Source organism: Etheostoma spectabile, unplaced genomic scaffold, assembly GCF_008692095.1.
Source record: "Etheostoma spectabile isolate EspeVRDwgs_2016 unplaced genomic scaffold, UIUC_Espe_1.0 scaffold00004148, whole genome shotgun sequence".
Lineage (NCBI taxonomy): Eukaryota > Metazoa > Chordata > Actinopteri > Perciformes > Percidae > Etheostoma > Etheostoma spectabile.
In genome coordinates, this window is record NW_022603114.1 from 136407 (window position 1) to 154278 (window position 17872).

General features: G+C 42.3%; 1 protein-coding gene across 1 annotated transcript in view; it reads right to left on the minus strand.

The window, feature by feature from the left end:
* LOC116676964 (E3 ubiquitin-protein ligase HECW1) overlaps positions 1-17872 on the minus strand; it is a 194835-nt gene that overhangs the window by 109953 nt on the left and 67010 nt on the right. The window contains 4 exon segments of the mRNA XM_032507731.1: positions 1117-1675; positions 2548-3488; positions 4456-4556; positions 4892-5034. Coding sequence (XP_032363622.1) covers positions 1117-1675; positions 2548-3488; positions 4456-4556; positions 4892-5034 — 1744 coding nt within the window.

Consider the following 17872-nt stretch of genomic DNA (forward strand, 5'->3'; position numbering starts at 1 on the left):
GCATCGAAACAATATTACTTATACTGAGGGTGAAGGAGTTAGCAGGTAAAGTTAATCTTCACCTGCTACAACAGTCCTGCCATGCTACAAGCTAACTGTAAGATTTAGCAACAAGCTACAGAGTTAAATGAGATTTGCGCTATCACCAGTGATACTGTAACCATCGATATCTTAGTTGTGTACGCTTGTTCTTAAAAATTAAACAAATCCAGCAGGGATACTTACATGTCAAGCAGAAATGTGGCTAACGCTAGCTCAGAATCCGTGTTGAATCCTTCCAAGAGGCGTAGCTCCCTCCACCTCTAAAAAGTCGCTTCGATGTTGACCCTTGTTTTATTTTAGGCTCGGTTTAATTCTTTCTTTTTAGCTCGCTTTTCATCCTCGGTCTTCTTCTGTTTGCCCGTCTTTGTTTTCTGAGCAGGTGTCACTCGAGAAACTGGCAGTTTTCCTGAAAAGTTGTTTCTCCGCGATTAGCACAGCTGCAGTGCACTAGCAATCTTGAGCTGTTACGCGCTGTGCGGGGGAGGGGTATGAGCAGCGCGTACACGAGAGTGATTGACACTGCTAAGACAGTCCTCCTGGCTCTGATTGGCTGTTTCTGACCGGGAGCGGTGTTTTTCTGCAAGTGGCAGTAGGAGCACAGGGAGGAGACACAGGAGCGTGATTTTTTCACAGATTATCTGTCTCTTATTCTACTGTCAGGACATAGTGACAGTTTTAACAAATATGTAAAAGATACATTTTTACAAAAGTTACCTACTGAAGCTTTAAGGCATTAAGATCTATTTACAAAAGTAAAAAAAATGTATTCCTCTTTGTAGTCAATTTAAGCATTGGTATGTAAACTTATGAGCACCACTGTACAATTCCACCGCAAAATGGGAGGAATCCTTACACAATGTAGCTTAAATTAAAATATGTTTAAGCAGTGTTTCTCCTAAAACTTTAATCAATCAATCCCACTAAAACATAGTAGGGGTCTAACTGGCCAAACTCTTGCCAAAACATAGCAGCAGACTAATTAAACCTGTAGCTGTTGTACATGTTTAAGTTTTAACACATAATGAAGCAGAGACTTTAGGAAACAACTAATAAGAAGGGCATGTTTTATCTCACCAATGTTGCTTCTATCACTAGGCCCCGCCACAGGTGAGTCCTCTGGTTCTCCTCTGCTGGTCTCCTTCAAGTTCCCCGTCCTCCTCTCTCCTTCTGCCCCGCCCACCTTCTGGTCCTCTGACATGTGCCCATCAGGTACCAACTCAAAGGCACTCTCCTCATCTTCATCTTCATCCTGGGACGAAAACACAGTGCTGCAAGAGAGTCTGTTGCTGTCAACTGAGGAAAGGCGGGTATGGCTGCAGAAGCGGCTCCTTCCCTCGTAGCCTGAGTTGCATGACGTGCTGTAACACGAAGTGCTGTAGCAGGAGGTGCTGTAGCAGGAGGTGTCGCAAAACTCGCAGTCATTTTCACCCGGATGTCTGTGGGTGCTCCCACTAACTGTTCTTCCTCCTCCATTACTGGAACTGCCCTCCTCCAGGCAGGAGGGAGAGATCCTCCTGTCTGCTGTATGTCCTCCTCCCTCACCCTCCAGAAGCTGGTTCAGCTCAGATAGGCGTTCAATGGAGAGGCTGCGGGGTATGGAGCGACGGCAGCAGGGGCCTAGACACTCTGGGACCTGCAGGAATACACAGATATTTTAAAGAAGAATTAAACAAAGCTTTTTAATCAAAGTGCAGGGCAAACACTATTTGGCCAGATATTGCTGGCTTTCCCATGCCAGAGACATGAAAGTCTCAAATGCTTTTATTTCTATGGTATAGACCATTTGTTTATAAAAGGCTATTTTAATGCTCAGATTTAGATTGGTGCATTGCCAAGTTTGAAAAAAACTGGAGACGGAGAGTCCAATTTTGGGTAGAAGTACTTTACCCTTACAAGTAAGTGAGCAATTTTTGATACTGATCTTAATTAGTTATGCATGTTTTGTCTCTGTGTGCCTCTGTATACAGTATAATAATGGCTTAAGCTACAGTGAGATTCAGATAAACCAAACATTCCTGGCCTCATTTTTTTTTCTTTTGGCAGAGAAAAAAAAAGATTTGAAGATATTTCACTTTAAAGACCAAGACCCTTCTTATGTTTTTTTCTTATTTTATGTCATATCTTACAATGTTACAATTTTGGATGTTAATATTAAACGTGTCTAAAGCTTCAAATAATGAGACAAAAGTTATCCCTGTGAGCTAGAGCTGGCCGATAAATCAATTGTGTTAATTAAATTAAATCAATAGATTATTATTTAGGACAATGTTTAAAATTAAAATCAATTTTCACTTGGGTAATTAGAGTATGGAACCCCTGAGATCCCATAGTTCATAGTAATCTAGTGTTGGTGATATGTGGTGAGTTTTTGTTCCAGTGCTCTGCACATATCTGACACCTGCATGCCTGCTCTCATCCCAGGCTCTTTGAAGCACTGTGTGTCGCCAATACGGCACAGAGCTCCAGAGAGTGAGCTAACTATCAACAGCTGGCTAGCTGGTGTACCTGAGAGGGCGACTGGGTTGTATCCTCCTCTTCCTCTTGCCCCTCCTCTTCTTTGGAGGTTTTAAGTGTTGGTGATGTGGAGGTGGTGTCTTGAGTAGTGTTTGTATCCCTGGTCTCCTCCTCCTCTTGGCTGGAGGTTCTGTGTTGGGCCGAGGGTAGACTGTGAAGGAGGTGGTGAATCCGGATGTAGTGGGATCGGGGTGTCTCTGGTTCACCACAGGCCGACGCAATCACCGTTTCCAGCTCAGACACCGGAAGGGAGCAGGGACGGTTTTTGCGGCGGGAGGGAGCATGGGAGTTGTAGTTTGAGAAGAAGGATTGGCAGGTGCAGGGGACGCTGCTTGTTTCATCTCCCTCTGTCACCTCCTGTTGGGCCCTTTCAATTTGTTCGACAGAAGCATCCTGGAATGTGATGTTTGTTGATACCACTACAGGATTGTCAGAGTTTGGCTTTGGCTGTGTTTCCTTCCCAACCTGTTTTTCTTCTACTGCCACCTCCTCCTCAAGCTGAGGTGGAGACTCTGCTCTCTGGTCATCCTCATCTCCCTCCTTCTGCCTGTCCTTCTTTCCTTCCTCCTCTTCCCCCTCTCCACTGTTCTCGTCCTGCTGTTCAGCCAGAGCCCCCTCCTCCTGCTCCCCCTGTGGCTCTGTAGATGGGGGCTCCTCCCTCATTGTGTTCTCCATAGTTTCTTGCTCCTCTGTTGTCGCCTCAGCCTCTTCCATCTCATAACTATGGACCATCTCAGGTGTGGAAGCTTCCTCTGTGGAAGCTTGCGGCACCAATGTCTCAGGGTCAGGAGGGGTATCTAGAAGGAGGTCAGGCATGTCAGGTCCCCCACTTATTGTGTCATCATCATGTGCATGAGCAGCATAGTTGTCATTTGCTGCATTTCCCCCATCAGCACAGGCTGACTCTATGACAAGGGAGACCTCCTCATCATCTGAAAAAAGAGCACATGTTAGATGTCCACTAAACTCACATTTGAAAGTTAGTGACGTTAAATTGGGTAGTGTTTACCATATTGTGGCATACACAAGTTTGGGTTGTGAACACTTATTTTTTTAACTTCACAAAAACTCAAATTGATAAATGACAACTTGGGTCAGTTGTCAACCCAAGTCAACAGGCCTCTGCCCCCAAGCACTGGCCTCTGAACTTCATATTATGAGACTGTAGAGTGCTAAGTTATCTGTTTCTCAAGACTCGTCAGAACAGTTGAATGGACTGTTTTCTGAGTCGTTTCAGGAATGAGACACACATCAAAGAACTGAATCATAGGACCCAAAAATTGAAAGCCGTCTTTTGCATAAGATTGAAACACTGCATGGGACTACCAGAACATCAGCGAGTAATAAATGACACCCCTAGATAGGAAAGATGTTCTCCCTCTCTCTATTCACACACACACACACACACACACACACACACACACACACACACACACACACACACACACACACACACACACACACAAACATACACAAGTCTGAGATATGCACCTGAGGGCGACCTCTAACGACCTTAAAACTAGACTTGTATTGTACAAAGCGTGCATTGTGTTGGCCAGACACTTGATATAAATGAACTTGTCCCATCCTCTATATACAGCATGTGTTCACACCACTATAACCTTCTGTTTTTTGAATGTTTAATGAAGGTTGTAAACCAGATAAGGAATTTCATTATCACACAAAATAATACATGTGTAATACATGTCCCCAGCAATTTCTTCAAAGATACAAATTTAAGACATTTTCCTATACATAGACAGTTGACATGAGAACTTAAAAGCTGAGGGAAGATAGCATGATTCATAATATCATCATAATCATCAGATCATTATAATCCTCAGACATTATGATTATAATCATTATGTCTACTGCTAGATGGCATTATGCCCTTTGTACCTGGGTGAACAGAAGAAGTCAGCTCAAAGCGGAACTGCAGCTGGCCGCAGACATGATCTGTTGGCAACCTGCGACCCAGCGAATAACTCACTATCCGATTCCTGCAGACAAAAAACAAAGACGGACGGAGAAAAAGAGAAAAGGGTAAATATGTATACAATAGAAGTGCAGCAACACAAGAAGAAAAATTTGATAAAATATAGTGAATAATGAAGCTAATGAAATCATAGCTAAAATCAGATGAATGTCACATGAATGTTAAACTGGCCATAACCACCCTAGTGTAGTGTATTTGGGGAGCTTCCACAGCTCTACAGACTTGAATGATAGAGCACACTAGTAATATTTTGACTGATGGTGTGCACAGTCCTGCTGAACTCATCTTCACACACCTTATACATCCACTTCATAAATGTGCATGGTTTGTGCGTTTTACCCAATGGCATGTTTTTCCAGTAGCCTCTGGACAGGGACAGAGAGCTTTCCAAGGAAACGCTTGATGATTGGCCGACTTTTGGCAAACTTATCCTTAACCTCAATCTCCAGGACGTCAGTGGGCAGAGATACAAAGTTAAACCTCTGCAAAAACAGACAGAAACGAAAACATCATTAGAATTAAATCACTCAGTGTACATAAAGTACACTCATACTAGCCTTTAATATAGAAAAGCCTACAAGGACTAATTTTGAACTAATTTGCTATTACGCACAGAGAACGGACCCACTGGTATATAAAGTACAATGGTTTTATTAGCAAGCTAATAAAACACAGATAACAGTCCGGCAAGCAAAGGGAAATCTGGGAAAAAAGGCAATGGTCAAAATTCAAGGGAAAACAGGAACTCAGAAATACAAAAAATGCTCAAAGGCTGAACACAGGGAAGCAGATGACAGAAACTTGACAAAAAGGACGACTCCAGACGGCCCATGTTCTTCAGGATGTAGCTGGTGGAACTCACGAATAAGGTCTGGATCCAAATAATTACTGGCCGACACCCAGGGCCTTTCTTTGGGTGCGTACTCCTTCCAGTCCACAAGGTACTGATGGCCTCTCCATCGTCTTCTGACAGCGAGAAGTCTTTTCACAGGATAGAAAGAGCCTCCATCGATGCGCGGAGGAGGGGGAGCAGAAGTCTCCAGCACCAGCTGACTCTCTTGAACCGGCTTCACACAGCTCACGTGCAAAGTAGGATGCACCCTCATGGTCCTAGGACATTTCAGTCCAACAGCAACAGGATTAATCATTTTTTGACAGGAAATGAACCAACAAAACAAAGGTCAAACTTAGGGCTCTCAACATGGAGGGTAAGATCCTTGGTAGACGGCAGAACTCTCTGACTTTCCGTACAGATTGGACATCCGGCAATCTGCAAGCTTCTTGTACAATCAAAAATGTATGTAGCAAGACCGCCCTGGTCCACGTCCATCGCCAAACTAATGCCGGGGCGGAGTGAACGCTCTGCGCGGAGAGTAAGAGGAGAGAGTAGAGAGAGCCAACACAGGCACGGCTTTACAGAAGAAATGGGTCATGTAAAGCAAAATTAAACAATATCCATATTACCACATTGCAACGGATGCGAGGACCTTATGGGCATTGGTGCGTCCTAGAGGAAAAATATTACTCGCGCCTTAGACCCTGTAAGTTAACAGACGCTAACTAGCACCGACTAGCAATGCTCACTGCTGTTTTTCTGAGTAACAAAACAGACGGGAAAAAATGTTGCGTTTGCTAGTAAACTGGTAAACCTTGAGACCTACGTATAAACGACTGCTATCTGTTGAATTTTCCTCACGTAACTCTGTCCTCTGTGACTGTCTACATCTTGAAACTAAGCTGCGCAGTGCAGGGAACAACTGATTGGCACATGAGCAGACAGGGGTTTACGGAGCGGTAGATGCGCTATGCAAAAAAACCCGGAGCGCTCTATAAAATGACGCATTTTAAAAAAACAAAAAACACTCAATCACGCAAATTTGATTGTGGGAGGTCAAAATCGTGATCGGAATTAAAATTTGATTAATTGTGCAGCCCTAATTAATAATATTGAAAAAGTAAGTACTTGTAATGGAAAAAATATAAATACAGATAATAAAGATATACAGAGTGAATTGTGAAGGAAGATAGATTCAACAAAGTGAATAATACAGAGTGAAATTATAAGTCATTGTTTAGGACTGTTACTTGCTTAACTTAACTTGCTACGTTTTACATGAGGTAAAAGGAAAGGAGATTGTTGGGAAAATGTAACTGTTAAACTGTATGCCATTTAGATTTATGTGTTTTAATAGTCTTCTTTAATGAACCTGGGAAGGCTTCTTCTAAACCAGTGGTTTTCTGTTGTTGGACTTCTGTGCTAGTCATGGATTGTCTATAACAAACACCATGTTCAAGCATGGGGATGATCATAAGTGTACGTGGTACCAAAGCACCCTAGGTCAAAGGTCAATGATCGATTTTATAATCGTTTCATCAGATCTGAGGCCGTATGTTTTGGACACATGGGTGAAGAGAGTGGCCGAGGTGTCAACGGATCATCATCTGGTGGTGAGTTGGGTCAGGGGGTGGGGGAAAACTCTGGACAGACCTGGTAAGCCCAAACGGTTAGTGCGGGTAAATTGGGAACGTTTCGAGGAGGCCCCTGTCCAACAGACTTTTCACTCACACCTCGTCAGAGCTTTTCGTGCATCCCTGTGGAGGCTGGGGGCATTGAACCTGAGTGGACAATGTTCAAAGTTTCTATTGCTAAAGCTGCTGTGGAGAGCTGTGGTCTTAGGGTCTTAGGTGGGTAACAAGGGGCGATAACCCACAAACAATCTGGTGGGCACCAGTGGTCAGGGAAGCCGTCCAACTTTATTTAGGAACTCCTAAATCAAGCTAATATGCCCTCTATGGTAGAGGCAGCGCTGGAGGATGATGGGGGATTGTTGTCAATTTCCCTGGTGGAAGTTGCTAAGGTAGTTAAGCAACTCCACAGTGGCAAAGCCCCAGGGATTGATTAGATCCATCCAGAAATCTAAAAGCAAACGTAGACGTTTGCTGAGTGTGAAGTTTTGTGTGTTGTGTTGAATGTCACTTTTCTGTCTCTTTCCTGCATTTGTGTGAACTGTCTGGCAGATAATTATTAACGGTGTCTCAATAACAGGGACAAAAAAATAGCTGATACTCAACATAAAACACCCTGTCTTACTGATAAGAGAGAACAGAAAGGAGTTTAGATATAAAATATTTACACTCACCTATAGGATTATAAGGAACACCATACTAATACTGTGTTTGGACTCCTTTCGCCTTCAGAACTGCCTTAATTCTATATGGCATTGATTCAACAAGGTGCTGAAAGCATTCTTTAGAAATGTTGGCCCATATTGATAGGATAGCATCTTGCAGTTGATGGAGATTTGTCGGATGCACATCCAGGGCACAAAGCTCCCGTTCCACCACATCCCAAAGATGCTCTATTGGGTTGAGATCTGGTGACTGTGGGGGCCATTTTAGTACAGTGAACTCATTGTCATGTTCAAGAAACCAATTTGAAATGATTTGAGCTTTGTGACATGGTGCATTATCCTGCTGGAAGTAGCCATCAGAGGATGGGTACATGGTGGCCATAAAGGGATGGACATGGTCAGAAACAATGCTCAGGTAGGCCGTGGCATTTAAACAATGCCCAATTGGCACAAAGGGGCCTAAAGTGTGCCAAGAAACATCCCCCACACCATTACACCACCACCACCAGCCTGCACAAGGCATGATGGATCCATGTTCTCATTCTGTTTACGCCAAATTCTGACTCTACCATCTGAATGTCTCAACAAAAATCGAGACTCATCAGACCAGGCAACATTTGAGCTCTTGCAAATTGTAGCCTCTTTTTCCTATTTGTAGTGGAGATCAGTGGTACCCGGTGGGGTCTTCTGCTGTTGTAGCCCATCCGCCTCAAGGTTGTGCGTGTTGTGGCTTCACAAATGCTTTGCTGCATACCTCGGTTGTAACAAGTGGTTATTTCAGTCAAAGTTGCTCTTCTATCAGCTTAAATCAGTCGGCCCATTCTCCTCTGACCTCTAGCATCAACAAGGCATTTTCGCCCACATACTGGATGTTTTTCCCTTTCCACACCATTCTTTGTAAACCCTAGAAATGGTTGTGCGTGAAAATCCCAGTAACTGAGCAGATTGTGAAACACTCAGACCGGCCCGTCTGGCACCAACAACCATGCCACGCTCAAAATTGCTTAAATCACATTTCTTTCCCATTCTGAAATTAAGTTTGGAGTTCACGAGATTGTCTTGACCAGGACCACACCCCTAAATGAATTGAAGCAACTGCTATGTGATTGGTTGATTAGATAATTGTATTAATGAGAAATTGAACAGGTGTTCCAAATAATCCTTTAGATGAGTGTATATACAGTATATATACACGGTATATAAATCTGATAGCCATTTTTACGTAAGGTTTAGAATAATAGCTTACTGTATACGTCGTGCATATAATGTCTTTATTCTAAATAACGTCTAGATCAGGGGCGTCAAACTTACGGCCCGCGGGCCTGAACCGGCCCGCCAAGGGGTTTTATCTGGCCCGCAGAATAAATCTGAAAGTTAAAATTTGCAATGAGACATGAGCTAGAATTTTTTTAATAAACTGCTATTCCTAAATTGTCCGCTAGGGGCGCACTGTTTTAGACATGGAGCAGATGAAAGAAGAAGAAGAAAAAAACTATGCTGAGACAGACACAGCTAATGTTCAGTGATTACTACGACACATCTACTAACTTTTGTACTCACCTTTACACCCTCATTAGCCAAAATGTCTTCGTCAAAAAGGAGGAAAGTGGATATTGAGTGTAGAGTTTTCCAAGAAAAATGGACAGATTCCTATTTATTCCCAGAGGTGAATGGGAAACCTGTGTTAACAATTACCATTCACCTGTCGGTGTTTAAGGAATATAATATTCGGCGCCACTATGAGACTCAGCATGGTGAAAAATACGACAGCATGCAAGGACAACTGAGACGAGAGCAGATAGATGAGTTGCTGGTGGGTCGGAAGAAACAGCAGTCCGTTTTCACTCGGAGCCGAGAGGTCAGTGAAGCAGCGGTAAAATAGGGTGACCAGCTGGATCTGTCCCTGGACCTGTCACCGGTTTCCACTGTGACTGACAGACCCAAAATTGGTATGAAAGAAAGAAAACTGACCAAACGGAGCCGATCGAGCAGCGCTGCTCAGAGCTCAGAGATGTTCTAGAAAGCTGTGTTTTACGATGCTAAAATCACTGATTATTTACATGGAGTCTGGTGGGTTTAGCAAACGCAATTTCGCGGACTTTTATGTTTAAAAAAATTATCTTAATCTTTAACAGAAAGGTCGACCTCCTTAGAAATCCTTCCCATAATGTTATCGGACACTTAGAATATTAATCTGAGTCTGTCAGAAGCAAAACGAGCACTTTTATTAACGTAAACACAAGCTGGACAATTATCCTATTACCTTCCATTGTAGCTTGACTGCAGTCAATACTGCGTCAATGTCAAAGGAAAATATTTCCTCAATAGTTTATCTTGTATCCGATACTCAGCTCTAGGTCTAGTGTCCCCGTTTTAAGTTTTACAAAAATTAAAAACATGACGTGTTTTGGAGCTATACACGCTTCTGAGTTGAAAATGTCCCCGGATTATGTCTGAGAAATCTGGTCACCTTACGGTAAAAGCCAGCTACATAATTGCTAACGAAATAGCATTAGCATTTACTTCTTTCCACTAAAACAAAGGGAAACACATGGATTTATTGTTTTTTATAGCTATGATGAGCTGTGCTAGGATTTTCGTCCGGCCCACTTGGCATAAATTTAGGCTGTATGCGGCCCCTGAACTAAAATGAGTTTGAATCCCCTGGTCTAGATGATAAACTAGTGAAATTGTTGCATTTTTTGTATATTTTTGTGTTCTTGTGAAAGTTGTTCAGTTGTAAAGTATTTGAATAAGTGGAAATTGTGGGTTAAAGTACATATAAGATAAGATGGAGTCTGAGATCTGGAAGATTAAAGGAAAAGAAAATGTTTATGAAAAAGTTTATGAGACAAAGAGTAAAAAGCATGACTTTAAAGATGAACTGAACTAAAAAACTAAATTTTGATAACTTGTTGGTTATGATAATTACAAATGAACTACACTAAAAAGTTTGATTAAAAAAATCAATACAGTTTTTTTTAAGCAACACAAAAATTGCGTTTGTTAGTATTAGAACGCTGACAATATCGATGACGTCACTGGCATGGTAAACCCTGCGAAGGTATATAGGCATCGGCTGCAGCACATAATATACACACAAAAAAAGTCATTTTAATGGCATGGGTTACGCATTTGAGCCTGTGAGGGACAGGCCTGTAGTGTCTGACTACCACCACATGGAGGACAATCAGTTTCAGGCTCCACTGAAGTACAGGATCGCTTGGGGGGGAGTGACAGTGACCGGTGTGTGTGGGTGCAGCTTACTGTCATGCACTCTCCTTTATTGTCTCCAAGTACATTATGCATTTTAGGAAATAGACTGCTTATATATCGTGTCCATTTAGAGAAAATAGAAAAACATGGTTAAGGTCCTGTTCGTTTACAAAAATAGAGGCAGATAAATGGAAAATGTAATTGGACGCATTAATCCAATGGGATCGCTTGTTATGTAGGAGAGTTACCCCAGTTTGACCATAGATGCACGGAGGAGTCACGAGTTTTGCAGAGTTGGCAGATTTTTACTATGGAACAAGCAGCTGTTTCTGCATCAACAATGTGCCCTGAGACGGCGAACATTAGCTAGCTTCAGGGTGAGTTGAGAGGGACGTTGGATTCTGTGGTTTAGTAGCGGCTAACATCAGCTAGCTTCGGGGGGAGTAGAGAGGGACGTTGGATTCTGTGGTTTGGTTAGCGGCTAGTAAACGCATTATTATCGATCTGTGATATCGTCGGAGTCTGGGTTTATTTCTACAGTCTGTGGTCGGAGTGCTAGCTTGGGGCGTTTGTCATAAGAGTGCTGCCATCGTGTTTAGCTGCTAGCCCTTTCCCTCGGTTGGATCGTTGGTATATAGCTTGGTGTTGTGTCTCAGTAATGCCCAGTGTGCCAGTCTCTGTTTTGTTGAACGCTATAAAGCGGACACGTTGGGCTTTATTTTTGTAAGTGAATATGTTTGTGTTTTGTGTGACAACAACGTTACATCCAGCCCTTTGCCTAGTAGACTTGATAGTATGCTGACAACCGGTAAACATAGCTCCCTCTCTGTTCTCTACCTGCCGTGAGCGTTTCAGCGCCCTGTCTGCGGCAGGTAGCATTGGGGGTGTTACTTGCCGGTGGTCTATTGGTCTGCCCTGCACTGGAGACTGCAGGCCTCAGGTTTCAGTCTGTTGGACTTAACCTCACCAGTGACGCTGTTGTATCAAAAGCACAGCTTTCCAAATAGTCTGTCGCTAAAAAATGCAACAGACTCAAAATCCAGGGGCTGTCGGAGGGCTAGCCCGTTTTAAGGCAGCTAGCTGCTAGCTATGAGTTGAGGACTGTTTTTTCCCTGTCAAAGGTAGCCTGTGGAAATGTGTCGTAACCCCAGCTGCCTTAGCCCAATACAGTTCCTTACTGCAGCCAGGGGCAATACAGTATGACCCCCCCCAGACTTATTTTTTTCCGTTTCCCAAGCCATATGTCTGCTAGCTTCCGACTCTTTGTATGCTGTTGCTATGGCTGCGCTGCTAGTGCTAGTTAGCCACGGAGTAGTTTACCATGCCAGTGACGTAGTAGATTGTGGAATTCCAACATGGCGGCGCCCATGTAACAAAAACAACACTTTCAACTTGCCATTTTGTCCCTTTTAACAAATTCACCCATTTTAATAATTGTACCAATGAAAAGAAATAAAATACATCTGTTATATCACCATTATTCAAATTCCAGTTCAGTTCATCTTTAATTGAGCGTTACTAAAGTAGGTGTAAGAAATAAAAAGAGTTTGTTGGAGAAGTGTAATGAGAAAGACAGAGTGTTAAAGTGACAGGGAAAGACTGAGAGCGCTGTACACCAGAGAGAGGTGTACAGGGCTGCACTCAAACCATACTGGATTGAATTACAGCTCAGTTGCTCCCAGTTGGGAGGAATCTGTGGAGTCCTTGAACTGCTGCACACACACTACTTTTTCTAAAACGGCTCCAAAAAAGGATTTGGAAAGGTATGTGACAGCGTGCAAAGCGACTGAAAATTGTGAACCACTGGATAAGGGCATATAGAAAAGCGAGAGGTTAAATGCTTATTACAAATTTATGACTGAACAATCACCAAAACCAAAAAAAACAAGAAAAATGATGTTACTTTTTTAAGAATGACTAATTTTGATTTCAAAAATACAAAGAGTTAGTATCAGAATTTTGTTAAATGTGTTCAGATGTTGTTGTGATCTAACATATTCTAGTCAAACAGACAAATTAGGATTTCGTCTTGTGTAAACAACATGTATGAAATATGGTGTTTTATCATTATTGTACTGCTCAAATGAGAGATCTAGAAAATCCAGTTGAAAGGACTAATTGTTTAAATCACTTAGTTGATTGACAGAAAACATCTTTGATTATTTCCAATTTTAAAAATGTGAGGCCTTTTCTTTCTTTTCTTAAGTACATCTTTTTGTGATACACCTCGTAGGTAATATTTTAATGGTAATTTGCTGGTAACAGAATATTTTTTACAGTTTGGAATTAGTACTTGAAAAATGATTTTTTTCCCACTATGATCAACCCTTATGCAGCAACATTTTTTAATCAACGAATCTAAAGCATGGAGACAAAGTGCTTATCATTGATGAATGCTCACCACGCAACTCTTGGCCCATGGGCAGAATCACGGAAATCTTCCCCAACAAAAAGGACATATACATCGGGTCAAGATCAGGACACAAAATGGCTCCTTGGAAAGGCCCATCATAAAGCTCTGCCTTCCACAAGACATGCCCTGATGACACCGATCCGACCTATGACCTTTTTAATACTAAACCCCTGAAAGGACTTTGGTTGAACCTTTTTTCTTTTTTCTTCTCAAACAAGGATCTACATTGAACCTTTTTGTTGAACCTTTATGAACTTGTTTTCGCAAAATGGACTATCAACTAAATGGATTATTCATTTTGGATTATACTTGACATTCTATGGACAATCTTGAATATAACAAACAAAGGACTGTTTAGTGTATGCTTTCCATACATAAATGTATGAATTGCCCTTTACCAGTCAATTAGGGAGTGTTGAAGCCATTACACAGATTTTTGTTTTATACCTCTTCACATGCATATAATTTACGGAAGGACAAACTATTTTTCAACCGTGAGACAAACGCCTTGTTTAAAACAAGTTTATTTATGTTGCTGTTGCAGTTATAAAATAAAGAGACGGATCATTGTGACACTACAAACAAATGCGCGTTGATTTACTAACCACTCTTACAGATGTTAGGCAGCAGTTACAAACCGTAATCCATGCCTTCATTTCTTTACGGCTGGATTACTGTAATTCCCTTTATTTTGGACTCAGTAAATCCCTACTCGCACGTCTGCAGCTAGTCCAGAATGCTGCTGCATGGGTTTTGACTGGAACCCGGAAGAGAGAACACATCACTCCCGTCCTGGCTTCACTTCACTGGCTGCCTGTGCATTTTAGAGTCCATTTTAAAATCCTCTTGTTTACTTTTAAAGCTTTAAACGGTCTTGCCCCGTCTTATTTAACTCAGCTACTCAACCGCTACACTCCCTCCCGGTCACTCCGGTCGGCTGACCAGTTGCTCCTGGTCGTCCCCGGATCCAAACGGAAGCTTAGAGGGGACAGGGCCTTTTCTGTTTGTGCTCCTAAGTTATGGAATGCCCTACCTTTGACCATTCGTCAGGCTTCCTCAATACCGATTTTTAAAACTCTTCTTAAAACTCACTTCTACATTTTGGCTTTCAACCCAAACTGAGACTTGATCCTATCTGTTTTTATATAGTGTTATTGGGTAGATCTTCACCCCAAGTTTATTATTTTTATGATATTGTGACTGCTATTTTTATCTTCGTTTATGTTTGCTGCCTTCATGTACAGCACTTTGTTCAGCTACTGCTGATGTGAAAGCGCTTTATAAATAAAGCGATGATGATGATGATGATGTTGTTAATGATCAGATTTGTTTGAATGCAATAAGAAAAAAAAAATAGAAATCCTCCTTTCTTTACAGAGGGTTAGAGGACAGCCAAGGAAGTGCGTAAAGCTGTTGAAGGCATACCAAATCCAAAAGTTAATGTGGGGGATTGGAATACAAGAGGGGAGACAGAACAGTTTTGCCATATAACAATGACGTTCTGAACGCAAGGCTGACTGCCTTGATAACAAGAGCTCAAAATAGATACAAAGTACGGGCTGATTGGATGATAATTAACCAATTTGAATTGACAAAAAAAGACGATGAAGATGTAGACGTATATTTCAACAGATTAAATGAAACGTTCAAAACATACACTACATATAGTGTAATGTTATATGTTCCCATATCAGATAACAAATTGGATAGACTGAACACTCAGTGCTTAGGTTGGGCAAAAAGTCATAAAGAACTTATATCAGACAGCAATTAGTATTAATTTGTGTTGCAACCCAAAGATAAAATAAACAATTTTTGTTGTTGTTGTTTAAATTCATCTAAGTTTATTGGTTGAGACAATATTGAAACCAATTCAAGATGTTTTAAGTAAACTTTGTTGAAATGATTCCAGTGATTCTTTGTTGTCTTTTGGTAATAATCTTAACAGGAATATTTGGGTTGTTCGTAAAAATCTAATAAAATGAAAGCAGCAAAAAGGAGAGGAAGGACCTTGTTATCGCCGAGGTGAAAAGGACGACACAATAAGAGTACAGGGTTAGGGTGCCTGTGCTTATAGAACTAAGGTAGCAAAGAAATTAAAAAACACAACAATTGTTTTGGAATATTTCCAAAAGAGAAGAAAGGGTAAGAATAAAGAAATTGCCTGTTGATTTAAAATATGAAGTGCCTTTTTGTACATCATAAAGAGACATTTTATTTAATTTTAAAAATCTCACGTTGCATGTGAGTGTGTGTGAGAGAGAGTGATAGAGAGAGAGAGAGATAGAGAAACAGAGAGAAAGAGAGATAGAGAGACAGAGAGAAAGAGATAAAGAGAGAGATAGATTTTGATTTTTCAAAAACACTTTATTTGACCAAATCAACACCACATGTATTTCTTCAATAATAAATAGAGCCATAAGAAATTATTGCACATCAACAAACAGGAAATTTACAAAACAGTCATCCACATGTCTACCTGAACACACCGTTAAACACCAAACCTCCTCCTATAACGGAGCATAAGGCGTCTTTATAACACCACCGGTTCCTAAACACATCAATGTCATTCATAGCTTTATAAAATCTAAAATCAACCCAGACCCTGGCTTTTACCAGAGAAATGAAAACAGGAAGTGCTTCCTGTCCCGACCTGTCCTCTACTCTATGCTTCCTGCTGCTATAGATGGACATCTTGGCCTCTCCACCAATCAGATTAAGCAGCTGCCATTTAGAAGCATCCGCTTGTCTATAGCCTGCTCCAAAAATGAAAGCAACAGCAGACCACATCACACCAAAGCTCAGAAAAACAGTCTTCAGCACCTCGAATAGTGGCCAGAGTCTCCGGCATTCATAAAAGCAGTGAAACACCATCTCTACTTGTCCACAGAACGGACATCCATTCAAAGTCATGGGGTTGAGAACAGAAACGAAAGCATTCACAGCGATGGCGCCATGTTAAATCCTCCACTGTAGATCCCCAGTCCTCTTCGGCAGAGGGGATTTATACAGAACCCTCCAGGCAGGTTTAACACCACTGTCCACTCCCAGTCTCTGTCTCCACACAGTGTCCACTCTACCGTCCAGTTTATACCTGTTCAGGTATTTCCCACAACACCTGTACACACCCTTCCCCGTGACAGTATACAAGTCCACAACCTTAGAGTCCGTCACTGTTAAAAAATCCCCAGAAAATCCATCCATCTTAGGAACAAATTCCAACTCTGGAAAAGGATCACTCTCATCAGGACTATCGACCCCAGCACAGTAATCCAGGAGCATCCGACGTTCTCCCACCGTGAGTCTTTCAGTCCACCTCCGTAGAAGAGTCCTGGTCTGGCAAAGAGACCTCTGCCCCAGAAGAGAAGCCACAGCCGATGTATCAGTCAGCCCCGGCCCAGCCACCTCCACAATTCTCCTCAGGGTGACCGCTCCAGCGGTGCACAGCATGTTGGTAAAGCCCGAGGTCCCGCAGTCCTGAACGCCCATCCTGGCCCCATGGATGAGGGGCTCCTCCAACAGCCAGTGCAGAGAGCACGTAGGCTCAAGTCTCTTCCACTCAAAAAAGTTCCAAACCTTAAAAAGCGACTGATAAAAAGGAGATAACCCACACAATTTTATAAACTTAAAACCCATTAAAAACAGAGCGGTGTCTAACCCCAGACCAGCCGTCCGTCTTAACAAACTACTCGTCACATCTCTCCAAACCAAGTCTTGTGGACCCATGAGATATTTACGAACAAACTGCAACCTGAAAGTTGCCATCCTACTTTCTACATGTACCAGGTCGTGCCCACCCTCCTCCTTTGGTAAAAAATAAAACACCCTGAGATACCCAATGTAACTTGTCCCAAAAGAAATCCACCAACAAGGCTTTGAATGAGCCCTTTAGGGGGCTCCATACAGGCCAACCGGTGCCACAGAACAGACGCCACCAGATTATTAACAATTAACGCTCTGCCTCTAAACGACAGTTGAGGTTTCAGCCATTTCCACTTATTCAGTCGTCCTTCCACCTTCTCTATTACTCCCTCCCAGTTCTTGTTGACTATGGTCTCATTACCAAGGTACACAGTCTTCCAGAGATAGAGGTGCTCAACCCGGTCAAAAGCCTTTTCCTGATCCAAGGAAATAAGACCAGTGTCAATACCCAAAGAACCAGAGACGTCCAAAATATCTCTAATTAAGGACACATTGTCCAGGACGGACCTACAAGGCACACAATATGTCTGGTCCACATGGGTCACCATCTCCATCACAGCTCTCAGTCTATTGGCCAAAGCCTTTGACAGGATCTTATAGTCCGTGCAAATAAGAGACAGGGGACGCCAGTTCCCAATCTCTTGCAGATCCCCTTTCTTGGGTAAGAGAGTTATAACCGCCCTCCTGCAGCTCGTTGGCAGCAACATATCATGAAAACTCTCGTTAAAAACTGACAACATATCTCCACCCAAGTCTCTCCAGAAATCCCTGTAGAACTCCACCGGGATATCATCAATGCCGGGAGCCTTGCCCCCCTCCATACTTTGCAAGGCCATGTACAGCTCCTGCAGAGCCAGA